At 38.9% G+C, this 27,286-nt stretch overlaps 1 protein-coding gene across 1 annotated transcript in view; it reads right to left on the minus strand.

The window, feature by feature from the left end:
* The window catches only part of GLI3 (GLI family zinc finger 3), a 208,914-nt gene that overhangs the window by 46,253 nt on the left and 135,375 nt on the right, over positions 1–27,286 (minus strand). Inside the window, 3 exon segments of the mRNA XM_032691538.1 lie at positions 13,215–13,416; positions 21,133–21,279; positions 26,238–26,443. Coding sequence (XP_032547429.1) covers positions 13,215–13,416; positions 21,133–21,279; positions 26,238–26,443 — 555 coding nt within the window.

Genomic DNA, 27,286 nt, shown 5'->3' on the forward strand with positions numbered 1-27,286 from the left:
CTTTTCTAATAGCTGATTTCATGTTCACTGAGCTTTATGCCAGTTTGTTCAATTTATTCTTCAGTGTACAAGCCATTCATCAAAGAACATAATGATTTAACACCCCTTTTCCTTTTTAGTGAACAAACATTACTAAGTGTAACTACTCTGGTCTGTTCATTAAAAACCACACAATTACACTGCCATATCTGAGCCTTACTACACCCTGCCATTTTTTGCTTCCATACATACAACTCTGAGTCCACCTCGTACTACAAACACTAGACGGCACCATCCTGAACATGTTATCAAATTCACCAAGATCAACAAACACAACACAGAAACAGTTTGGATGAGGTATTTTATTTCTCTGTGACTGGTTAAAGCCTAGGACATTTTCACCCTTCAACTGAATCAGTTTAAAAGCAAAAAATAACTCGACTGGTTTCATCGGCAGTTCCAAGCACATAGCAGCCCTGGAAATACAGGTTGGGGTTTTTTTTCCTTTCTAGACATTTGACCATGGATAGCAATAACCAGCTTTGCAAGTTCAGGTTCAAAACTTTGGTAATGTTCTTCAGACCCTACATGGTAAAAAGACAAATGTACGACTCAACCAGTCCAGTACTTAAATGTTGAGTAAGTGTATTTGGTATTCCCCTCTCTATATAAATTAAAATGGCCTCCATCAAAAGGACAGATTTTACCTCATAGAGATGTCCCTATTATCTACATCTGTCTTTGCACTGTATAAGCCTCCAGAAGGAGAATGCTAAACCAGGCATTGACAAACTTGCAGGGTACAGAAGAGGAGACAGACATCATCTTAGCTCACGTCTATTACTGGAAAACAGTCCACTAACAGCAGATATGTTAAGACACAGCTGGACAGGTGTGCTAGGGAAAGGAGGAATCCTTATTTCTTTAGCATCTTTCCTTTGCCCTCTGCTCATCAGCAAGGCTTGAGTCTAAGGTACTAGGATTTTCCTACAGAGCCTGGCAACATGCACTTCATTTCCTCTACCTCCAAACTTCAAACATCTCAGAATGAAAAGAAAAGGTGATTGTGAGGGAGCAGAGGAATAGCCAGAACAGCTAAGGGGAGTACTTAGAAATGGTGACAATGGTTCAGACATCAGGGTGATTTCTTAAATAGCTCAGATAGTTGTCTTCAAATAAAAATTATCTCCAGCTGTTTCTGGAGAGCTCCTCATAAGGCAAGTTGACCTGGCTGGGTTTAATGTCACTCTCATGCAAGATGCTGTCGCAGGGCAGCCTGGATGATTTTTCTGATTTGAACAGATCAGAAAGTTCTGAAGAGAACAGAAGGTGGTAGGTCTTTCTCTGCCTTTCAGAAACCATACAATAAAGGTATGTTGAGGGTCAAAAAGAAGAAAAATAAATCAAAGCCCTCAACATTGTTGGCATGACGCACTCTTTTGGGAAGAGAAGGCTTGGATTGCTGCCCTCCTTCCGAAAGTTTTTCACTGCACTTTGTTCAATAACTCTTGAATACAGGACAGATGAAGAAACTCCATAGACCAGAGTGTCCCCTCAGACCCCATGTGATCCCTCTTCCTTGACTAGCAGCCATATGTCCTCTTGCTGGTCCCATCAAACTCACATTGCATTCTATCCAGGAGGCCAGCACCAACAGGAAGGGTGGACAGTGGCACGAGCCAGCCTTGCCCAGTTGTTCCCGCCATGTCTACTTAGAAACATGCAACAAGACAGCAACAGTGTCACTCAGTGACTGCCTAAAATTCATTTCCCGAGGCAGTAAAATAAGACCTGAAAGTAGTATTTTTGAGAGTCCAGAACTACAAAAACCAACAACCAGGTTTTTCAAAAACAATGAGTAGTTCCAGAGGCCTCAGTGTGAGTCATGTTTCTTTTAACACACATTAAAAAGGCTGCATTTTAGACAAGGAGTGCTCAAGAATTCCAACATCCGGATGCCAGAAGAATGCAAGATGCCTGCCCCAACCATTCACGTTTTCCAAAACACTAGTCACTTCCAAAAACTTTTGGATTCACAGAAATGTAAGTGAATTACAAATCTTTCCCTTCCATCTACCTACAAAGAAATGAAAATTTACACAACTGGAGGGAATCTGATTTATATTTGTGTTACAGAAGAGTTTGTTAAACAAAGTAGAAAAGAAGATGAAAGCCTTTAAGGCCACTAATAAACTACATGCCAGTTATCCTTTTAGTTGTTGAGTTTTATATGGGATAAGGGTTAGAAAAAACATGGAACATTTCTGCTTAAGCATTCAATAACTCATATACACTGACAGAAAAGCCCATCAGTGATATCATTTATTTTATCATACTGTGGGCTTCTGTGTCTGCCTGTCAGTCAGTCCATCTCTCTCTTTCTCTTCTCCTCATCTGTGAAGTCTCAAACTCCCTTCACCAGAAGTAAAGCAGGGCAGTGAACTACATTGCAATTACATGAGCACATCAAATTTTAGGAACAGACTTCAAGAAGAAGAAAAACAGACATTATAATCAAAACCAAACTTTGTGGCTACTTTGTGGCTGTCCTACTAACAAGGTCATCCAGTTTCTGGTCACAGCTGTGGAATTTACCACAAAACATCTGTGAATTCAAGTTAGGAAAAATTCCTTCTTTCCTATACATTGCATAGGTGTGCCTAAGGAGACGGGCTGATGTAAAATTACTGAGGAGACTCCAATTTTGCAAATACTGCAAGGACTGTTTCATTATATCACAATAATTCTGTTTTCTTCATAAAAACTGTGAAGGTACCCTCCTCATATCAGATCTGCAAGATCTGATGGATGTAAGTCTTGCAAAAGTGTCTGAGTCCTTTCCCCTTTCTGTTTCTGCTTTGCATGGTTTTAGCAAAAGACCTTTTCAAGTGTGTAAACTAGGAATCTTTTAATGAAAGACAGAGGAGAACAACTTAAAAGAGAGTTAAAAAAAGCATTTGTGGACTTCTGGAGTAGCTGCACACATAGCAAGCAGGTTCATACGGGACTAGACAAATCCAAAGACAACAGGTCCATAAAGAAATACTAAAATGAACAAGTGAGAATGTATACTTTGAGGTTGCTAATCTAGCGATTATTCATTTTGAGAGAGCACAGAGAGAACAAAAGTTAGAAAACTAGACACACTAACTAGAGTATCTAACACATCTAGTTGGACCCAGTGGGATATTTCTGATGTATTAACTTTTTTTCTTGATTTTCAAATTTCAAAAGGATAGATTTCTTTCTTTAGGATATCCTTATTTACTCATATAGAAGTGCATTATATTTACTTTATTAAAAGTTTCTTTCCCATCCTCTATCCTAAATCTTTCCTCTGTCCGTTCAAGACCCAGCACTTTGTTATTTTACCCAGCATTCATTATCCACCTTCCCCTTCCCAGACTCTTCCTCTCTTTCTCTTTTGCATATTTGAAATTATTACTATACCCTCTTCCTGTCCAATTTGGAAAAAACAACTCATCCATGTAAACTTTCAGACCTCTGATTCTTTTCTTTGCTCTTCCTTGCAGTACCCCCAACTGTCCAACATCTTTTTGAAATAAAAAGTGCAGAACTGGTCACAGTACAGGAGCATGTGGCATAGTGAGACACACTGGCTCCATCTAGACCACTGTGCAGGAGAGGGATTCAGGCCCTTTGGCCTGAAGGGTCTTTGATGTCTGCGTGGTGCATTCACAGTTCAAACTCTTGCTTCATGAGGGAGGATCCCCCTGCACTGCAAGCGGACATGTAGGCCCTTCTGGACTTGTGGAAAAGCCTTGTCACTCTGTAGCTTCCAGTATTTGTTCTTGTCATCAGGGACTTGCATTAGACAGACCAAATGACACAAATCCCTCCAAAAAGGACTGCAGTTCAAGAAAGAGAGATGCAATTTGTAGACAGATTGGCTTCATGTTCAATAAAGCTGATCATCAGGTATAAGGATAATATCTAGTTCATGCTCAGTTAGGTACAGATGTCACCACTTTATCTCAGTCTCTCTTAAGAGTTGCATGAAGCCTGTGGCCAAGTGAAATTGAGAAACCAGGGTGCAGAAAACTACTAATGAATGGTGGAAGAATACCTAGATTCATTGAATTCAATGATATTTTTATCCTTTCCTTAGACCAGGACAGGATTTTACCTTTAGTTTTTTATTTCAATTTTCAAAGACCTTATTAATTGTTCATAATTGTTTATGAATGTTGTTAAGGGGCAAACAAGCATCTTTTCTGTTTTACACATGTACCAAGCTACTGTTCAGGAAAGCACCCCTAGTAACTACTCTTAAATACTTCTGAGGGGGGTCTCACTTCAGCAAGCCCTTAAGTGCTGTCCTAAACTCTGGGTCCTACAGGCATAGTAATCTTAAATTACTTAAGTCATAATACAAGTCATAATTAAGTTAACAGTGATCAAATACTGCTTTTCACATGCTCAGATGCTTTTTTATTTTTTTTAATAAGGACTAATGTAACAGCTTCATTCCTCCCAGGATAAACTGACATGTAGGAGCCACTGTTCAAAACATGGGACATATGTAAGGGTGGCTGGGAGTTGAGCCATGGTTGCTCAGGGGGTCTGCATAAGCTGACTTCACGCCCAGAAGTTTACATATATCTTTTGATGGAACAATGTATATGTGCAAGATGCAGTCAGATATGGAAAGCAGGACAAACTCATAGTTAGGCCCCAACAGAGATGTAGAAGAAAACAAGCCAATGAGTTCTCCTTAGCACCCAGAAGAAGCATCTAGTAACATCACGTAAGAAAACCATCTCCTGTTGTTTGAGTTGGCAGAAACAGGAATGGTGTACATTTCTCGTAAACATACAGAAGTGAATAAAAAGAAGTTTCCAACTCTGCAATCTACTACTCCTGATAGAAACAACCTGCAAGAGTGAATGTTGACAAATTGCTCAGGACACAAGACTGACAATGCACTTAGCAAACTTGCAGCCATGAAGAGATTTGTGAAACCCTGTTTCACGTATCTTAGACAGAAAATGCAAACCAAATGGCATTACAGGAAGGAATTCTTTAAAATGCACTTTTGCTTGGAGCATTTTACCCACAATATATGTAACACTTTTAGTAATACAAAAGTTGTGCTTTAAATTCTGTTCTTCTCCCTCTCCTTTTTCACTGAAAACACTTTGAGTAGACAATGCAGACAAGTCATCAGTAGTTTTTATGGTTTGTTATTAAGTACAGGGGAAAACAATATCAAACTGTGACTATGAAACCAGACATGCAGTGTGATCTTCAATGCAGGTATAAGACTTAAAATCCTTTGAAATAATTTCTCAAAAATGACTACGTTTCACAAACATCCCTCTGCATTTGTAATGTTGACACCTTGCATTAAAAATCACTACCTTAGAGACAAGTCATCTAACTAAACTTGTAGAAAGGCATATCTGCATCTCATAAAGCATAGCATATATTGTTTTCATCAGTTTTCATCAGATAATAGTCATGGGTTTATGATTGTATTTAATTCACATACATCATTGCCTCTTTTTTTTTTTTTTAATTTTCTATTACCAGTTTAAAATTAACAGAGTCTGTGGTTTGTACTTTCTCTTCAGCTTACCTTATTATCTATTCTGTTTTATCTGCTAGGCTAGGTGAAATTTTTCTTCACTAATACATTGTTGTATGCCAGACTAAAATGGAATCGTTTCAATGAGAGCAATAGAGCCATGCTGATTAACCTTCTGTGCTCAGACAGCACTGTCACCTTTGTCTTTCTTGCTGGGTCATTCTTGTGCAGGAATCCTTAGTATCCTAACTGGACTTTGTATTAATGGTACCTTGTATAATTCCTCTGTGCTCCCTCCATGCAAGCTCCTGACACTTCTGGCAAACATAATTTTGAACTAAATTCATGACTAAGCATTTTTGGCTTTCTAAAACTGGTATTATTTTATTACATGGAAAATGCTAATTAACACTTGCTTTTAGGGTCTGAAAATGAAATAATGAAATGTTAAACTCTAGCACACTTTTCTTAGGTTGAGAACTTACCTGGAATTATTATTGCTTTAGGATCAATGACTTTAAATTCGTTGAGTAATACTGAACCAGTCTGGAGCAAGTTGCTTGAAATTGACTTTTAAATACAAGATCTGTGACATAAACATTTACAGGCATACATACATAATCACACTTGTATATATGTGAATCTGTACATGTAAATGTGCATGCAATATGTGCCTGCGTAGTCTATATTCTTTATGCTGCTTAGCTTCTTAGATTTTACACTTTCCAAAGGCAGAAATCTTGCCATTCATGTGTATTTCTGGTGGAAGACATTCTTCTAATGCAAGATGTAAGTGATCTCTAAAACAATCTCACTGAATGTCACCCTCCTATAATCTATATGAACTTTCTACAGCTGCATAATTACATTTCTACAGAGACAGATAGAGATGTAACTTTCTGTACTACTGACGAATTTTACTTTTATTCACTTTGTGGCACTTCTCTGTCATTCACACTTCTTGAAAGCAGGTATAAAATGAAGCTATTATGGCATGATAGTGCACTATATTTCCTTCTTTAGATTAACCACACATAGTACAAGATCATGGAGAATAATGCCCCGTATTGCACATATGTGATGTGTCTAGTTATAGTAGGACCTGTTTTGGTGGGGTTACATCTGGACTGAATTCAGTCTGAACTGCAACTTAGCCTTCATTTACAACATATTACATGCAATTAATTAAAGAGCTTTTAATGTAAGAAAAGCTTTCACTCGAAGTCAGCTTTGCATCTCACTTAGGCAGATCCCAATAATAAAACAAAACACCTATAATGCTGGCATAATTAACAAACCCTTTATCATGTACATCCTATCATATGGAGCTTCTTGCAAAATGTTGCTCTGAGTATATTGTGTTCTACCTGTTCTACTCTAAACATGTCCTTCTCAAGAATAATTTCCTTAACCAGAATTTGATTGTATCCTTTTATGCAGAAATATACACACTTAAAACTTAAAGTCTAATTCAAAGGTAAGCATTAAGTAGTTGGGTTTTAGTAAAAGTTAAATACATATTCTCGAATGGGGTCTTCTGTTTCATAGTGCAATTGTCAGCAAATTGAGCAATGAAAAAATTAAATCTGAATATATGACAAAATTATTTTGAGCAGCATGGTAAAGAGCTAAGTGGTTATCTTTAGAGCCCAGTATGCTAGATGAATGAGCAATACTGATAGCAAGATGCATATCGATACTGAAAGGGAGTCAAAGCTACTCATACGCTGGTTCTAAATTAGCTGAGAAAAATGACAAGAAGCACTTGCTTGTCTCAATGCAGAATTCAATGAAGGAATGAAAATTTGATCAACATGAAGCTATGGTAAAAACATGTTTAAAAGACTGGAACGGCAAACAGCACAGAAAATCATGGTGCCTTTGAATTGCTGATCCTCGTCTGGAATATCATTGCATGTAGCAGAGGGAAACTCTTTCAGACAACATCAGCAGAAAAGACAATGCAAGAACTCTAAAGAGCAGACTGAAAACAACCGTTGGCCTGAGAAAGGAGATGCATCAAGGAGACATAATAAGAATATATGAAATATTGAATAAAGAAGGAAGACAGAACATGAGGGCTTCCTGTCTTATAACTACGAGACATTCTGTTAAATTCAAAAATTGGGTAATTTAAACCTGATAAAAGGATACTCTTTCCTTTTTTTTATAAAGTACCTAATTAGCCTGTTGGGCTCTCTGCTGAAGATACTTTCACTGTTCTCTGTGATAACTTTATACTCTATTTTTCTCTTGCTTTTCTCTTTGTGTTTGCAAAGGAAAACTAGAGAAATTAATACCTAGTCACTTGTCTCTAGATATAGCACAGTTCAGAGAGGAGGGCACTGATTCATTACACAACAAGCACTCTATAGAAGGAGCTTATATGAGATGAGAAAATAATTGAGAATCCAACACCTGCTTTCAGAAACACAGACTCTTGTCTTCCTCACCGATATTAATCCACTGCTGTCTAAGCTCAACCTACAAACCCTTCTAGTGCTCTTTGTGAAAGTACCCTCACCACCACTCCCTGATGCTTCAGATCAGTCCAGAGCAAAGTGAGAGGAGCCAGAACAGCCAGGGTCTGGCTGTAATTAACCACACTATGTTAACTGCTCCTTCCTGTTCTGATGCTATCAGGAAAGCAGGGCAGAGCGGGGGGGGGGGGGGGGAAATGCTGCTGTGCTTTCTCAGTTTCTTTCAAACCTTCAAGGAGATCCCAAAGGGCTCCTGTGCTCACATGAAACTGAATTTTCACATTATGGGATGGCTAAGCTGTATTCACATTTACATCTGCCTAGAGCCAAAAAAAGTCCCTTGTAGTAGGTGGGACTACTTAAACACCTTTTATCTGACAGGGAATTCAGCTAATTTTCTGAAAACTAACTTTGTAAATTCGGTATTGCAGCACTGCTAAGGGACTAGAGGTTCTGAATTTCAAATCACAGAGAACATGAAGTCTCAACCTCCTGTGTTTATTAAAGACCAGCTAATCTTTTGTAAAAATTTTGAATCAGTACTCTTAATATCATGGGGAGTGATTACCCCCTCTATACTCACTCCAGACCATGCTGTCACTCAAAAAGAAGTGCTACTGAAGTGCAAAGTCTAATAATTGTCACAGGTAGCAGATATAACATTAAGTACATCTTGACAAAAGATTAATAGCAGGGGTACTGCACTGCAGGACCGAGGCAGGTAACCAAATGAGTAAATGTCAAATGAAGGATTATCCTCATTTGATGCTATTACATACATCTCCTTTCTGTATAATCTCTCCCAGCTGAGACCTAAACCAGGTGTTTTCAAATGCACAAAGTAGAAGCTCTACCTGGTGTGCTAAAGGAGATCCACTATTAGCTGTCAGCAGGAGCGACATCTTCTTTTCAAGTACTCAGCCAGTAGTCAGGATACAGCACTACACTGCCAGCTGACAATGACAAAGCACCCGCCAAGTCAAGCTCTATCTAGATTGTGCTAAACTACTATTATTTATTATTCGAACTGCAGTAGTACCCATGTCAAGGACCAGAGCCCTCCTGTGCTTGGCTCCATACAAACAGAGAGCAAAACATGGCTCTTTTCATCTGATTTCATCCTCAGTATCCCACAGTGCTTATATAGAGGGTTCTATATTGAAAAGTTGTGTGAAGCATGGGATGTAATCTTTTAGCCAAGGATATCCTTTTTTAGCCAAGGCAAAGACCAGTGAGGTCCTGGAGACGCTTTCTTTACACAAGTAGCATCTTGGCAAAAAGATCACTGAGCCCACAAAATCAAACATACCAGAACTAAACCCGCCCACACCTTCATGTGCTGACTGATCAGCTTTTTGTTATTCAACAACACGCCCCTTTTCCCCCCCACACGATTCATAACTCAATCAGTGCACAAGATGCAGAGTAGCCTTCAGCGAGAGGCCCTCTGGTATTTTTCTCCTCCTTGCATGGTATAATGCCCATAGGCCTTCCTTCCATTGTATTTAAACCATCAGTGAATAAATAATTACCGACACCCCCCTGTGCTTCTCCACTGTGCTCATCACTGTATAATCTAAGTGCTTCACAAAACATTAATGCTTTCAACCTCCCTCTGAGGTAAGGGGGAAGGATTTATTTTGCACAGGAACGTGAATCAAAGAAAGATGGAGGCAAAAAGTGTCACTTGTTGCAGTTGCCCTATTTCAGGCATGAAGACCTGGGCTAGTTAACAGGATACAGCATATGAAATGTTCAAAACAGCTGTCAGTATCTCCAAGCTATGCCTGTGAGAAATTCAACTCCTCTGCAGAATTAAGAGTGGTAGGCTGGGATTCCACAAGAGAAACTGTATGAGGCTGGTGGTCACTTCTGACTAAATCACTTTGTCTAGCATCAGACTCTGCAAGAGCAGAGTCTGCCCTTCAAACAGCAAACAACCAGATACGAGGCTCCCTCCTCTTTTAGAGCTGCCTAGAACAGGTGAGGCAGGGTCCTGCAGTTCTCACCGATCCAGAGAGGATGTTCAAGATGTTCAGCCTGAGCACTGAAGCAGGCGGGGGCCCTGCAAATACTGTGCAACCCTGAAACGAAAGATGGTATCAGAGCATAATCACAAGGGGGCAGTACCTTCATTCTCCTAATGACTGGCTTCAACATGCTTTACTTTGCAGCTTTCTCTCTCCTACTGCGATTCTATGTCAAGTTATATGAAAGCACTTTGTGCCAGCTTGCTTAACCTGTACAGTTCCTAGGCTGACTCCTGTCTCCTCTGAAGACTGCTTTTTATTTCACAAGGCCATTATGGCTGGGCAGACAGCTGAGCCTCCACAGGCTTTCTAAGGAGGTACCAGAGCTGCAGCTGCAGTGAAAGGTCCTACTCCCTCTCTGTGGCCCTGGACTGGAACGTGTTGAATGCTTAGTACATTTAACACATGTTAATAGAAACCTCTTAAGGGCTTATCACTTGGCTGAATGGGACAATTTCTCAAGAACAGCAAAGATCATATCCACAGTGTCTAGACAATATTCCTGACAAATTCCAGCTTCTCGGTAAGAAGGTAAGCAAGAATTCTTTTAGTTTGCACTGGAAAATCTCTTCTTCCCTAACTTCGTTCTGATAAATTAATAGCTTTGCTGATGCTTTTTGGAAATACTCAGCATTAGAGAGGTACCTGCCATGAAAAATGCTGCCAGGTGTAAACTGTTTGGACTAAATTAAAAGTGATTGGAAACAATATCTAAAAGTAGAAGGATTGTGTAATGTTAAGTAGTTAATGCTACTGATACTATCTAAAGTAGAAATCCTTCCTGTCTTGCAATTCCATCTAGTGGCCTGCTGAACTGTACCACTTTCTTGCAGCAACTCCTATGAGGTTAACCTGCAAGTTACCAGAAGCTGGGATTTTACACTAGGAAAAGTTTTTTTCTACACTTTGATCACTCTTTCAGACAGGATATTAGATGGGATGAACCTATGGTTTGATTCAGTACAGCAGTTCTTGTGCTGAATGCATTATTTGCAAGACAGTGAGTTGCAATAAATTAGATTTTACTGATAGTCCCATTGCTATTTAGTCTTGGAATTTATTAAAGCAATAAAATGTGGCTTGTGTTTAATACCTTACGTCACTGTTTATTTTGGTGTAACTCTTTTATAGACAGATTCACACAGGAGAAGTCAAAGGGCACCAACAGAGGTGAGTTGCAAAGCTGGAAAAAGAGGTAGCTCTCTCACTTTCCCTCCTTTTCACTGAGAGGAATGGAGATGTACATTTCCAACTTTGCATGATGAACAGGAATACTCTTATCAAAAAGGAAAAAAATAATTAATTTAAAATCATGTGAAACTTTGGATTATGCATTCCTGGAAAGTATGACCAGGAAGGGCTGAAAGCTTTGCTCAACGACAGGCTCAGTGATACCAGTTCACAAGACTCCCTGTGCTGCTCCTTAGCATTCTTACTCAGTCTTTGCCCACAACTTTCTCCAGCTCCACAACTGTCTTCAACAAAACTATTAATCTGATTCCAGCTTTGCTTTGGAAGAGTAAAAGCAGACAAGACTTACTCCACTGTAGACATTATGCCAAATTTCATGCACTATTTGCTTTACCAAGGTTACAAGCTATGGAAAAGGAGTTTAGTTATTACGTGGCATCCCATCTTACTGGCAGTGCAGATAGCACACCTCCATACAGTACATGTATTTAACAGATGTGGTCCAACTGCTGCCAGCCATTGACATACATATTCTTCATTATTCATATTCCTCATTATGGAGCTTCGTAATTGGGACCATGGTTTCATAGAATGTGGAGTTGTATTGCAGAGCTATGATATCATACCTATGAAACACTACACAGTACTCAGTCACATCAGAGCTATGAAGCACGACTATTTAAAAGAAGTGCTTAAAAAAAGAAAAAACAGCACTTATACTAATATCAATATTTAGAGTGCTGTCACTCTCAGTTTGGCAGGTTCATGGTTTCTAACACACCATGCCTCATTTTCTCCAAAAGTGAAAGTCCCCATAGCAGTTTTTCAAGTTGTGTTTCATTTTTGCTGGAGAGGCATTTCACAGATTTCACAGAATATTCTGAGTTAGAAGGGACCCAGGAGAACCATCGAGTCCAGCTTTTAAATGAATGGCCTATACAGGGATCGAAAGGGGATTGAACTCATGACTTCGGTGTTATTTTTGAGCCTTGCCAAAAATGGGTGTCTCATCTCAAGAAACTGCTGCAAAGACTTGATCCTTTGCCTCATTGCAAATTGAAGGTGGAGCCTGTTTTTAAATCAGTACCCAGGAGTACTCTTTAAGTGTCAGAAATGCAAACCCAGCATTTTCTGAGACTTTGGGGAGGTGGGGGATTTTTTTTTTGAATACCAAAGGAGCCTTTCTCAGTTAACATACAGCCATGTCACAAAAACAAGAATGTTCTGCAGTTGCATCTTCATTTTTTCTGCTGCTTCTCTTAATTTTCTTCCACTCTTTCCACTTCCTCTTTTTTTTACAATATTCCTTTTGTTTCCTCTCCCTGTGCCCTATTTTCTTCCCTTTTCTGTACAACTTCAGTTCACCTTTCACCTCTTCCCTTGCTGTTCTGCTCTTCTGCCTCCAGAACCACCATTTCTGACTGTTTTCTTGCATACACAAGTGAAGCAACCAAATGAAAATCACAGGATTTCTGATGATACTGGATGATAACAGTACGTCTTTGGCAAAAAAAAAAAAAAAAAAAAAAAAAGATAAGTTCTAGCCAAACATTTTAATTGACCAGTACCACACATCTGGTCTTTACTCTCCAATGACTGTAATGCAGGAAAATTTCACTGTCCCTCATATCTATATCCAGAAGAACTCAAGTGACTAAACTCACAAACCTACCCTAGAGTTTCTTCTCTGAAAACAGATTCCTGAGCAAACATACACACACTGTTACTGCTGGTCAGTTGGAATATTACCTGCATTGGACAAAAATAAGTCAAAAAGTCCCTTGTGGTTACCTCTCTGAGGAACACAACAAATATTTTATAGTTTAAATTAAGCTCCAATTAATGTACCATTATAGAAACTGCAAAATGCACATATTCACAAAAAACCCCCACAAGTTACTTAAAGATGTGAGTACATATTCACATTTGTGTGTGTATGATGAATAAATGAGAATACACAATATAGGCAGAAAATACTATTCTTACCTTATTGCACTTGCAGATAAGTGGCCATAAGAACCACTGGCTGATGAACTGCTACGAGAGTTATTGAGAATTGTGACCAAGGAATTTGGAGATGTCCGTATCATGGTCTGAAGGTCAAAGCTGTGATCAGATAGGGGGGATATGGACAACGTGCGCTTTCGGCTTGGTCGGGCTGACAACCTCGGACTTGGAAACCTGGTGCCTGTTATGTAAACACAAGCAATTATCCACCAGGGTACTTCATCGCATTTATTTGTTATCGCTGATGGGTAGAGGGAGACACCAACACACCGACAAGCCCACTCTCTTCACTTGTGATCTACTGGCTATGATTGAGGAAAATTAGGAAGAAAAATCTTTCTTCCCGTGGCTTACCTCAGGGGAGCTCTGTTTATTAATGTGCAAGCAAAATGATAAATTGCTAAACAAAAGGAAAAGACTTTTATGAGTTATCCCTCATTTCTGGTGATTTATGAATCTGATGGCTTCTTAGACATTCACATCATTAATTCAACCGTGAGCAATGAGATAGTGGTTCAGATCTGGGATACCAGCAAACCCAAACCCACAACGCTTTAATATATACAGCCAAACCTAAACATGTAAAATACAGTAGAGAAATGATGTGGCAACTTTTCTTTTGTTGACCATAATTCTGCCAGGTTGATACTTGATGCAAAACTAAAAATCAAAACTAAAAAAAAAAAGCACTAAAACATCAGCTCTATTGGCAGAATTCAAACTGACATTCACAGCATTAGACTGAGAAACAGTAGGCTTTATTTGAATTTGTCCAAGATCCCTTGATATTCTTTTGTTGGTGTGTACAGGGGCCTATGACTGCTAAATTTCTTTAAAACGGGAGATTAGGCTTTCCAAAGTGGTAAAGAGAAGGCAACCATACAGATACCATTTACATAAATACATATTACATTTCTAAATTTTATGTCCTGCTCTGAAAATCTCTACCTCTTCTGGTCTATTTTACCATGTCATGCTGTCTGTCTGCAGTCCTGAAGGAAGATATATCACCTTAAATTTATTTCCTTTATTTAATTATTTTCTATCTTGGTTGAGAGTGGGAAGGAGTGAATTAGCTTCCACACTGCATACTGAACAATTTCCTTTAACAGTACTGCCGCTTCTACCTTTTTAATCCCTTTAGTAAAGGACTGAATTCTAATGATCTTGACAGACAGGGTCATGCAGGTCTTGGGTTTGATGCCTCCTTTACAACTACTTCTCCTACAGTCCCTGACATTCTCTGTAACTTACTAATAATTCACAGTTGGCTACAAGCCTCCATTACAGGTCTGCCTTTCCTAATTCTTGTTCATGCCTTTGTGTCCAGGACCATTTTTTAGCAGTGTATTAAAGTTTATTTGTCTAACATTAATCAGGAAAAGAGCCCAACTCTAATTAAACTCATCTCAAGGTCAGAGTTGGATTAGAATCTGCTGTTATGTTTTCCTCATACACCTGAGTGTGTTTCCCTTCTTTCTGTGCATGCTAGCCAAGATTTTAATATGGTATTAAAAACCGCCATTTTATTGCTTTTGTGAGTGTGTGATCAGATCTCCATCTACAGTTCTTCTCCTGATCTGTGCTTAGATTTGCCTCAACTAGACAACATCAGCACCAATTCTCTTTGGCCCAGGTAATATAGAGTTTTGTTCCTTCCTGCTGCGTCTCCAGAATAGGCCTTAGTCCATTCTGTTCCAATATTTCAATGAATATCCATGCTCTTAATTCATCATTTTAAATTTAGATATGGCCATCTATTTATTCATAAAAGCTACTACACATTATTTTACGCAATCTACCTCTTTTTTTAGGAGCTTGCTATTGTACTGCGTCTGCTTGATATTTTATTACTGCTGTGCGCCTCATGTCTTTCAGAGGCAGAGATCTTTCATTTGTGCTAAAATAAGAAACAACAGTGATCAGCAGCTATAAGAAACTGCAACATATCTAATAAAGAAATACCATATACATGTCATGGTAAAACAAAAATAGTAATAATTTGTACTTATATCTTTCATCCACAACTCTCCTCTCCTGACTGTTCAGCCAGGATGAACTAAAACAGTGCCTCTGAAGTTAGTGCTTGTAACGTAATTTGCCCCAGATGAGGATACAATTCAAGTGCTTTTTAGGTTATCATGGTTTTACAAGGGTATAGCTAAGTGCAGGCGTTATACTCCCTGCAGTGCCCTGCAGAGTCTCAAAAACTGCAACGACTTCACTCCTCCCCCTCCTTGCCCTTTCTGGACTGAACCCATCCCTTGCCTAAGTCATGCTATGGCTCTTGCAGCCCTGCCCACTGCTCATTACACCTTCCCCTTGCTAGCTGCTGCCAGGGTGTCCCTGTGTTTGCTCTGGATGCACCAGATCTGCAGCCAGTGATGGAGAAAGACACTCCCAGCTGGGCTTCAGCCACATCACACAGTAGTCTCAAGCTTCCTCTTTTCCTCCAGACAGCACCTGCTTCGGGTCCCATCTAAATCTGGGAATTTGGCAGTTCCCTCCATCTACCTGAGAAAGGAACAAGCTCTTAAGGGCTAACAGTATCCTGCAGAAAGGGAATATTTCTGCTTCACAGCAGGAGCCAACAGCTGAGACCAAGTAAGAGCTCTACAGAGTCTGACCACTGGAGAGGGGGATTCACTTCAAGGGAGACCACGACTTTCAAAATAGAAAATACAATTAAATGGAATTACTCTTTTTTCAGATCTTTGTAGTTTAATTAGTTTTCACATGCCTAAAAAGTCTTAAGCATGAGCTGACCACTCATGACAGGACATTTGCTAAACCATTCATTTAGCATAACATCAGTTATGCTTTAGTTAGTATGCCGCTATGAAAAGGAATAAGTCACAATTTGTCAGTGCTTCTGAATACTAAACCAAACTGTCTAGCCTTGCCAAGCATTTATTTTAAAAACAAACACTTCGATATTTATTTAGCAATTTGAGACGTTCATCTGCTCACAATGTTCTCCCAGCAAAGTATTACATTCTCTATTTGATAATCCTTTAAAATCAAAAACTCCAGGAGCACTGATTCACTAAAAATCCATTTACCTCTGTGCAAGTGCTAATAAAAGACCATCAGCTTTGGCAAAGCATGCAAATGGAAGCTGACAGTGAAGATATGTTTAGAAACGTCACCTTTTTGGAGTAGACATTATAGAAATAAAAAGTCAGTAGTTGACAGTAAAGACTTGAGTGTGCCGACAAAAAATCCAGCAGGTGCCAGAAGAAAAGATCTTATTCTGAGGTGGAGATCAATTCTAAAATAACAGATATCTATCTCCATCATAAATTTCAAAAATGGAATATGCCATCCAGCAAATTTGCCCATGAATTTGATTTCTGAGTTGAAGTTTTTAGCATTGCTTAATCATTTATAAGGCAATCTTCAGACATGTATCATTTATTCCATCCCTTTAAATCAAACTTCATCAAACCTCTTTTATTACATCCCTTTAAATCAAACTTCTTTGAACATGTCTCAGGCACTAGTGTTTGTTGGAGGCTGTGAATATGGGAAGTCTCAGGGTTTTTTTTAAAGTTAAACCTTCTTTTCTTTCTTTTCCTTCTGGTTTCTGTTTACAAATGTGTAAAAAATTTGTTTTCACTTCATGAAAGTTTATCATAAATTTTGTCTTAGTTTTCAAAATGATACATCTGTCATCAGTATTGGAGGAAAAGGAATAGCTTTGATACTCTACCCTCATTCTCCAACTGTGCCTGAAAAACAGAAATCAAACCCAGACCAAAGCTCCTCACACTGGTTTAACTCTTTGGGCTGGTGTATTGAGTCCGGCTGAGCTGGACTTCATTTCCCCCCAGCAGCCCTCACAGTGCTGTACTTTGCATTGGTAGCTAGGAAGTTGTTGATAACACACCAGTGTTTTGGCTGCTGCTGAGCAGTGCTGGCACAGCATCAGCACTGTTTCTCCAACATTCCGCCCCCCATCAGTAGGCTAGAGGTGGGCAAGATCCTGTCAGGGGACACAACGAGGACAGCTGACCCAAACTAACCAAAGAGACATTCCATACCATATGATGCCAGCTCATATATAAAGGCTAAGAAACGGGGGGGGGCAAGGGAGCATTCATTATTTACAATGTTTGCCTTCCAGAGCAACCGCTATGCGTGCTGAAGCCCTGCTTCCCGGGAAGTGGACAGACATTGCTTGCTGAAGGGAAGTAGAGAATAAATGTTTTTGTTTTGTCTTTCCTTGTGCATGCGCAATCTTTTGCTTTTGCTTTAGTGAAGTGCCTCATCTTAAACCCCGAGGTTTTTTCCATCTTATTTTCTCTCTCTTGCCCAGCTGAGGAGTGATAGAACAGCTTGGTGGGAATCTGGTATCCAGCCAAGGTCAGCCCAACAGAGCTGGTGAAACTCTTTAGATCAATTGGGTTACTACCAGTGTCTCTCTAATGCCAACAGGGGTAGGTCAATGCTGGATACTTTGAAAAGGAGAAACCTCCTATTCTGAGTGAGTATAGGCAAAAGTTAATCACAGTGAGGATATTAATACTCTCAGAGGGAATCTTGAAACGTCAGGTAACACGATTGGCTTCCACTGAACACCATTTAAAAGATTAGAACATATTCTGCAAGTGAAAAATGCTGCTATCGAAACTGTACTGGCATACAGTATCTTTACAGCCACAACAAGTAATTTCAGTTCTTGTTACTGTAGTACTGTATCTTCTGCATCTACTCCCCTCCTAGTTATTTTGATGTTATACTTAAAGGTAGCAAATCTCACTTTTTTAGAACAAGTAAGAAGCTGCTCAGGGCCTCTGGCCACCAAAACTGCAGAAAAGCTTTATAGCAACAAAGAATATTTTGGCCCACTTTTCATAGCACTCAGGACAGGATGAAGAAAATTACAATTGGCCTTACTCTTCCTCAATGTATTAGACAGTTCATGGACAGTGAAGTTCAGAGCTTCAAGAAATCTACTGCTCTTTAGGCAAGATTTAACTTCTGAATAACACTTCTTCCACTCTTATCCCCATTTTGAAATCAGTTTTCCAGCACCACAAAAGAGCAAAACAAAAGTCCCCAAACTACACAAACTGTATGTAACATGCTTTGGAACCCAGTGCATGCTGGTGTTGGAATTATTTGCACTACAGAAGGGGGCAGAGATTCCAAATTTCTGTGCAAGATGCTGTATAAACATACAATTAGGAGACAGACTTGCTTCACAAAAGAAGAACAATGTCTTGTTTGCATCTATTTGGTTGTTGTGCGGAATAAATGAGCAGCAGCCTTTCAGTCAGTTGAGTCAACTTGCTCAGAATTTGATAGCAGATAATGAGGGAAACTACTCATGTCTCTTCTGTTTCCTTTGACAAGCCTGGGCAAAGGCGAAAGAGTACTTTTAAGATCACCATACAAATCCTTAAGAAGAAAGATACAAACAAATGGGATTGCTTTGCATTGATCACTGCACTTTGTTATTAAATGCATACATGGGCATTCTTATTGGTTTTTTTTAAAGTCTTAATATCAGCTTCCTGCTAATTGTTTTGTTCTTGTTCCTAATCTAAAAATCTGACAAAGAAGAAAGGAGTTTTCTTTAGCATGATGAATGATAGGACATTCACATTCCTACTTAATGACAATTAATTTACTGTATACCCATGCAAGTTAAGATAGTTTTAATTAGTTTTTACAAAGGAAAAGGGTAAATTCATACTCTATTTAGATAAAAGCAGCTATTGCCTGACTAAACACATTCTCATCAAATATAGAAGGTGAGCTGTGTGACCTTACTAGGATTCACTCTTATTTTAATTTTCTATTTACTGTTTAAAAATAACCCATTTGCATAATAGTGCTACACATTTTTTCTCTTTAACTCTGAAATAATGCCTAATTGAAAAGTTGCTGCTATAATGAATCTCCAATGTGTGATCTTAATTTTTAAAAACAAACACAAAACAAATTAAAGTGTGCATTTCAAATGTATCATAGCTAAAGCTCGTGACCACAAACATCCTTATTAGAGATGGTGTTTAGGTACCTTTTATGAATGGGCTGAATTTATCGGCAAAGGTCAAAATACTTCCCCTCAAGTAAGAAGAGATAACATTCTTGGGATGTAAAAGCTGCAATTCTATGTAGATTACAGCATACACAATCTCTACTAACACAGGAAGATCCTTGTGCAAATGCCATTATTTGTATGAGTACTGCAATGTCTTCTGGTTTTCTTGTTTTCTGGCATACATCCTGGTATTCACTTTTTCTAAAGGCCGAATAAACACATTCAGTCAAGTCCGCATCCAAGTATGTGGTTTGGTACTGCTACTTAGATGCATTCAGACACTCTCTCACAATAGGATCCAAAATCATTGAAAATATAAAATATCCCTGCTCATTGCAAGGGGGATTGGACTAGATGACCTTCAAAGTTCCCTTCCAAGCCAAACTATTCTAGGATTCCATGATCCTTTTACACCAATGAAGTCACGCCCATTCATACAAGCTGGGGATTTGTCCTTGTAACTGGAACACAGCAGCAAATTTACATTACCTGAACCATGCATAGCAGAGTTTCTATTCTGCAAGATATTATTAATATGCATCCGATGCTTTAGCAGCGTGCCTCATCTTTTCTATTCCTCTCAAAATCCAAATCAGGAAGTATCACATTCTTAAGCTTTCAAGTACTGAAGCCTTCACAGTAATTTCTGGTTTAAGTCCAGACTACTTGTGTGAGTTTGTGTTTCTGAAGTGGGCTCAAGGTATGTTATGTTACTGTAAATTCTTCATGCATGCTTCCAGGGCAGTGTGACTGACAACAGAAACTGAATTTAAAAAAATCCTTCACTATCAAAATAACAGAATGAAAATAGCTTTCCTGCCCAGTTTCACAACTATCTGTCTTGCCTGATTCTTTAAAAATTGTTGGTCGTTTAACTACTTCACACTCCAAGGCATATGTTCTGCAGGGCTAGCTATCTATACTCCCATGCATTCCAGAAGTGAACCTCCCAACTCCCACACTCCTTGAGATCAGCAACTATGGCATGCAGCCAACAACAGGAAGAAGAAACTGCACGAAAACATAAAGTTTAAAAATCTGTGGGAAAACAAGGTGGTCTATCACTACTGTATTGGTCTGTACTACCAAGAACCACCTTTTCTTGTTACCATCTTTTTATTTCCCTCATTGGAAGAAACAGAGTATATCCTGAAAAGTATGTAAGCATCTATGACTAGAGGGGAGTACTCTGCATAATCCTTTCTGGTTGATCAAAAGCAGCAGTAGCAAACAGTTTGGATCAGGGTCCTCTGTTTTCCTCCTTCAACAGAGAAACGGAAACAGATTAGAGGACTGAAAGATGCTGGGTGGGCAGAGAAAGGCTCTTAATATTATGGAAAACTAAGTAAGGATCTTTGAGAATTCAAACTGCTTTACCTTACAAGTGATCTCAAAGTGTATTGGTCTATGATACACAACTTGTAAGCACAGCGAGCACTCTCTAAAAAGGTGGGGGATATACTCTTCTAATTGAAAAACAGATGTAAACTTTCTGTTAACAGAGAGCTCATCAGGGAAATACTCAGCCTAACTATGAAAGTGAATTACTGATTGTGAATAGAAAAGGACATTTTCAAAAGCACTCACGTCCTGCTGGAAATAAAATTTATAACCTGTTTGCAGGAGCAGTCCTGAGCCTCTCTCTACTTTCTCTCAAAGTTTACTTTTAGGCTTGACATAACCCTTGTACATTTAGCAATCAATTCTCTGGTCCTCCAGCCTCATGAGGAGGCTTATGTTGACTCCCACTTCTCTATCAGCACGGAAGTCTTTTGGGTCAGACCATGAACAATCCATGTGGTTCCCTTTGTAGGACTGCCTAAATTTCTAGAAAATATCACTTACTATCCATGGCATGAAGATATTCCATATGAAGAGCACCGGCTCCTGCAGTGGCAGCTGAAGGAATGATGTCTGCATACGGGCTGCGCTGGCCTGCCAACAGAGCCATCTGATGATAATATTCAGCTGGACTGACACCAGCATGTGGAGCTAAAAAAACCAACATAAAAGTACCATTAGTGATGTAAGATAAACAAGAAGGAAAGTTTTACCACATTGCTGGTTTCTCTGGCTATTAAAACAGCTTGTTTATTTTTTAATGTAATGCAACGTCTGCAGTATGCCACCCCAGTCAATATATTTCAACCAATCATACTGTAAAGACACCATTCAAAAACAGCAAGGCAGAAAATATTAACGAGCTTGGTGATCTCATGTTTTTATATTTATTATTAAGTGACTCAAAAAGTGACAGCTGACAGCAATGGAAACTAGTATGATTTATTTAGTTACATAAAAAAGCAGGAAAACCTTCCTAGAGTTTTATTCCCATTTACCTCATCCCTGGCACAAAGGAATCTGTCTGTAAGGTGACAATGTGGCTGAAGGTCCATAAGCATTCAACTTTCTGGAGTCTTTACTTAGGGAACTAGAAGATTCTCAATCACAGTGTCCCTTTGTGTCTATGCTAATGAGCAAACAGAGGTAAAGCATGTTTTCATTCAGGACAAATAATAGTTGTCTATGAACAACACAGGAGGACAGATGAAGTCAATGAATACAGCCATTCCATCCTTCAAAGTTCATATATAAATATACTGACACACAAGCCTGTTTGCAGAGCTGCAACCACAGCCTGGATAGGCTCTACATCCCATCAGTGAGGTTATGAGTGAGGCAGTCCTCTGATAATGACTTATATTAGCCATTCTCTCCTGTAAAAATAACATCCAAGCTTTCTGTTCCCCTGCAGTTTTCAAGCATGTCTTCAACTAATGGGCAACCCTGGACAAATACAAAAATGAACATAATTTTAATATAATCTCCTCTCAGCAGGCTTCAGATGCTACTCTAAGTAGAGGGTCATTTCAAGAGCTCATAAAATAAGCTGAGCTCCCTCTCCTTGATCCTGATTCTGACTTGCTATCCAGCCTGAACTGAACAGCCTTCCTCTCTGCTCTCTACTTGTCCCACTTGCAAAACAGTTTAAATTTCCTTACATTCTGGCCAGCAGAAGATGGTATGTAAGTTTGCCTAAAACACTTCAGTTTCCTTAGGTTAGTGGGCTACACCCCAACAGATTTTTTTAATATTCTTTCATACAATTTAATGAGATTTTTCTTTAATCTCAGCAATCTGAATCCTGAATGAAAATAAAATTTTAGGCTGAAATTCTTTGAATTACCTACTTAACCTGATTACTGTTATTTACACAGGATAATTCATATTTTCATTAGAGAATCAGATCCTAAATGCAAGCCTTAAGGCAAAGAATCAACATTTTTTCATTAAAAGGAGGTAAATGTGGCATTGGAGTTTGGAGAAAACTTTATTTAGAAACAGATTCCTGAAGTGTATAATCCATCTTTACTTTTACCAAATAAAATGAAAGAATGTGCTTTTGATGTTAAAATGTTAAATATTACCTATATCATGAAAGGTTTGGAAATATAGAAGTGTACATCAGACAGGAATGGGAATGGCATAAAAATGAGCTGAGATAAATTAAGGGTTGTTGATATTTTTTCCAAATTACAAATTGATTTTACAATGAAATACAATCCTACCCCTTTCTGTGAAATATCAAAGAAATTATTCAGGCCAAATTTTAAAAGATTAATAACTCACGCTAAATCACTGATTTTAAAGTTTTACAGTAGTAGGCAACCATGGTATCTTTCCAGACACACTCAAAATACTTCCTGAGCTTTCTGACATAAGTGTCTGGGTTAACTAACAATAACATTGGCTGTAAACTTTAAGATGAACTGCTGCAGAAAACATAGTAAGCACATAATTGCATTACTAAATGTTCCCTATGCCAAGAAATGCTCTGGTGCTCTTTAAAGATCATTTCTTACTATCTTCCTCAAACATAAAAAATTAGTCTAGTAAATGATGTATTGCATGAAGGGTAAATGAAGGGTAAATGGGAAGGCCCGCATCCCTGAATTTTCTCCTGTTTATTCCTGGGTAGCTTCAGCCTTGTTTCTGCTTTTTTTACAAGAGGAGACATTTGCTTCTGCACCACAGACACTGCTGAGCTTCATTTGAGCACTCTCCTCTACATACACTGATGACTCCTTCCGTACCCCTGCTCCAAATCCTCAGAGGAGTCCTCAGCCACCCCTGGCCCACCAAATCTGTTGGGTCAGGTGAAGTGACAAGACAGAAAGACAGTCTACCATTACAGCTGCTGTGGCAGTTGTAAATTACAGCTGGCAAGACTTGTAATGAATGTGAAACTGCTCTTCGTTATGTTCCAGATTGTTTTGGCTCCTGGCCATCTCCAGATCTGTGAGTCTGAGCCCAATAGTACACTGACCTAATTATCTAACTGGCCTCAAGCAATTAGGATAGCAAGAGAAATCTTCTGTGACTTTCAGAAGAGCAGTAACGACTTCCAAGTTTTCACAGTTCAAATGCTATACAACTTAAGCCATGGTGTCCATTACATTATTAGCACATCATATGCAGGTATCCCTTTAAATCACAGAAGTTTTTTATCTGTACTCTAGCAGTGCTCAAGCCATGACTCCGACTACCTGATCCAAGCAACCCATATCTGACAAAAGTACTTCATTGTATACTTGATTGATCATACAACAAACTCTGGATTCCAGAGAACAAACTTGCAGCTTTTCAACAGCATGTAGTTTGACTGAGATATTTTCAATGCCTTAATCAAGTTACTTACTGTATTTTCTTTGGATGCTGCACAACACCTAGGCTACGGTACCTGATCAAGCTGTGAGCCTACACTATAAGTGTAGTAATATGTATTTGTTTAAAACCCGAAGAAAGACTCTTAAGCTAGTCAATTTTGCTTATACTTATGACAGGCTAAGGTTGTGTATACAGTCAGTGATCAAGGTCAGGGGATGAGTGTTGAGACAGAGCATACTCAATTACCCAATTGTCTTGTGCCATCTGAAAGCCTGTCAGTATACCAGCTACCTACATGAGGCTGGCAGGTTTGAGACAGGCCTTAGAGGAGAAAACTGTCTTTCTAAGGTGGCAGCTGGAGTTAAGGCAGCTGAACTGTCACCAAACACCTACATTGTACACCGACAAATTGTAGCACCACCCTAGTTATGACTGAGCTCCAGATTCAGCTGCTAACATGCAAGTGCCCATATTGGGGGAACTGAATAGTTCTCTAAAGCTTCCTGCAGTACCTAGTACCAGTTCTCTAAAGGCTGCAGTACCTAGAACTCACTGGACTACAAGGGCAAAGCAGCACACTGAGATCATAGACAGATTTCTATACTCTAGACACCTACATTTAAGTGCCAGAATATGGAACCAAATTCTACCCTGAGACATCTCTGGGTGATCTGGAGTGTCAGTTGGATTCCAGGTCAGATATCCCAGTGTATCTCAGAAAGCCCTATGTGCCTATATCTCTGCAAGTGAAATCAGTGTGGTGTACCTGAGACCAAGAATGTACACAGTTTAATATCATAACGTTCTGTGATGGGTGGTTTCCTTCACACCTTCCTTTGTGTGTGCAACTGGAGCATACCTTAAGCATAAATGAAATTCTGCAGGAATGTGACCCGAAGAGTACTGAAGGAAAGATAGCAAAGTGTTCTGCATATTAGCTCCTGTGAAAAAGCTCAAATATACATCACAATAGTTTTCCCAATTTATGCCATTACATTATAGCTCAATCATGTTTATCCTATATCAAAAGCTCCAAAGCTTCCAAAGTCAAAACTTGCATTTCTGAGCATTCAAATTGTTCCTTTAAAATATTTTTTAAACATTTGAGCCGAAACAAAAAGGGTAGAATTAGCAAGAATTCATGTAACATCCAAAGTGCTGCTAGGAAAGCCCTATGTGCATGCCATATACCTTGACTGACAATAGGTCATTAAAATTTATTCTCATAAGAATATGTGCCCATAAGTAATGGATTAACTGTAAAGGTATATATTCTGATAAGCGAGGATTAATTAGTTATCCGTTTGGATAGGGTGCACTGCTCATTTTTCAAATTCAGCTAAAGGCAGTTTAACTCTGTTTGGTAAGTTTCTGAATACACCGGCAAGATCTTTCCCATAGTTAAAATAACAGTTTAATTACCTTCACTACATAGTTATTCCTGAATATGTTGTATTTTAGCTCTCTTCAGCAAATGCTACAATTTTGAAATGTCAAACTGCTTACTCTATTATTGAAAAACTTACTACTAACAAGACAGTCCTTTCGCAACTCTGTTCATGGCTCACTTCAGCAAAATTCCCACTGAAATGAATAGGAAATGTGCCAGAATAATGACAAGAGTGTTCACTTCAACCCAGATAACCTGGAAAGTTATAGCCATGATCACACCAAGACCTAAAGCATCAATATTTCAAGTATACTGCCCACCATTTAGACTAAAAGAGACAGTCCTGACCATCAGCCATTTCTACATGAGCATCATTTCATTTTGCCATATTGTTGGCTAGGATAAACTGAAATAATTCTACGTAACTTTAACAGAACTACTGACTAAGTATAATGAGCCAGTGCATGCTTTGTATGACTGAAAAATACTATTTTAATTAACAAGACTTTTGCACCTGAAGAACTCCATAGTTATACACTCAAAAAGAATCTGGCTCAATTCAGTGCAGATACAGTGGATTTTTTGGGAGATCAGAATCACGCCCCAGGTCAGCTCCACAAACAAAAGATATCACAAGACATACACCACCCTTTCCAGCATAAATTTTAAATGAGGACAGGCTTATTTTTTTCCTTCTCCCTGAAGTTTCAACGTTTGTGAGATGTACAAATGAGCCATGATCGGCTGATGAAGTATTGAAACATTTATGACATAATGAATATGTCTGACAAATCTGCTGAAGCTGCTTTGAACAAGGGGGAAAAATGTTGACAAGATTAATATAACTTAAGTTGCTACAATGACAGAAAACAGGAAGCCTATCTTAACCCACCGTCTGTTGGGCTGAGTCCACGGGCTGCTGAGATCATGGAGAGGGACGGGCTGCTGTGGAGGGACCTGATGTAGTCCATGTAGGGGTTAATGTATGGGTGAGGTGTGCTGAAGGGAGATTCTGATGCTGCAGCAGGATTTCGGTGCGGGGAAATTCTAAGGAATGGAAGTTCTGAGTATGTTGGGCTACTAGATAAGGCAGAAGGCCTGGAAAAAAAAAGGAAGAAAAATAAACAAAAACCAGTCAGGTTATGCATGCAATAAGGAAAAATATTGTAAAGGCAATACAACATTCATTTCTTGAAGAATAATGACTAAGTTGCACATGTACTGAAGTCAACTGCCTGGAAAGAAAAAGGATAGGAAATTAATTCTTCTCTGTACCAATTATTACCAACATTTCTCTGACCAATTTTAACATGATTTTATATTTGGTTTAAGCTTTACATCCCTCAGTACCTTTTCCCCAAGCAGTTTAAGAGAAAATCACTTTAATTAGTATGAAATATGCACCCTGTATACTACATAATAATTCTTACTGAAATATGGAAGACATACTGAGATTCACAATCATTTACATCTTCAAAACCATGTGGCTATTGAAAAAGGAGCTTTGAGAGCCACACTGCATCCACTCCTTCCATTTGCCAGCTTACTTTTCCAGAAAGTCCAAGATACATGTTTATATAGACATAATCCCAGAAACCCCAAGCTTTGTAAACCACTAAGACTGTATGTTCCTTTGGACCATTTTTTTTTTTTTTGCTGTCCCTTCCCATGAGAAATACACAAAACTTGGTGGCAAAGGAAGAAAGATTGCCGTATATGTTTGCTTTTAGCATGGCGCCAGGGACCCAATGCCTTTTAGAAAGACCCCATTATTAACTACCTCATTTTTGTGAAGGGAAAGCTGTGGTGCCCTCTTATGCTATGTGTGTGAAGCTGTGATGAACCAAGGCTGAAAGCTGAGTTCACAGCTGACAAAAGATAAATAATCTGCCGTAACCCTCCTCATCAACCCACCCTGTCGATATGACAGCATCTGGGATC

The sequence above is a fragment of the Chiroxiphia lanceolata genome, chromosome 1 (assembly GCF_009829145.1).
Source record: "Chiroxiphia lanceolata isolate bChiLan1 chromosome 1, bChiLan1.pri, whole genome shotgun sequence".
NCBI lineage: Eukaryota > Metazoa > Chordata > Aves > Passeriformes > Pipridae > Chiroxiphia > Chiroxiphia lanceolata.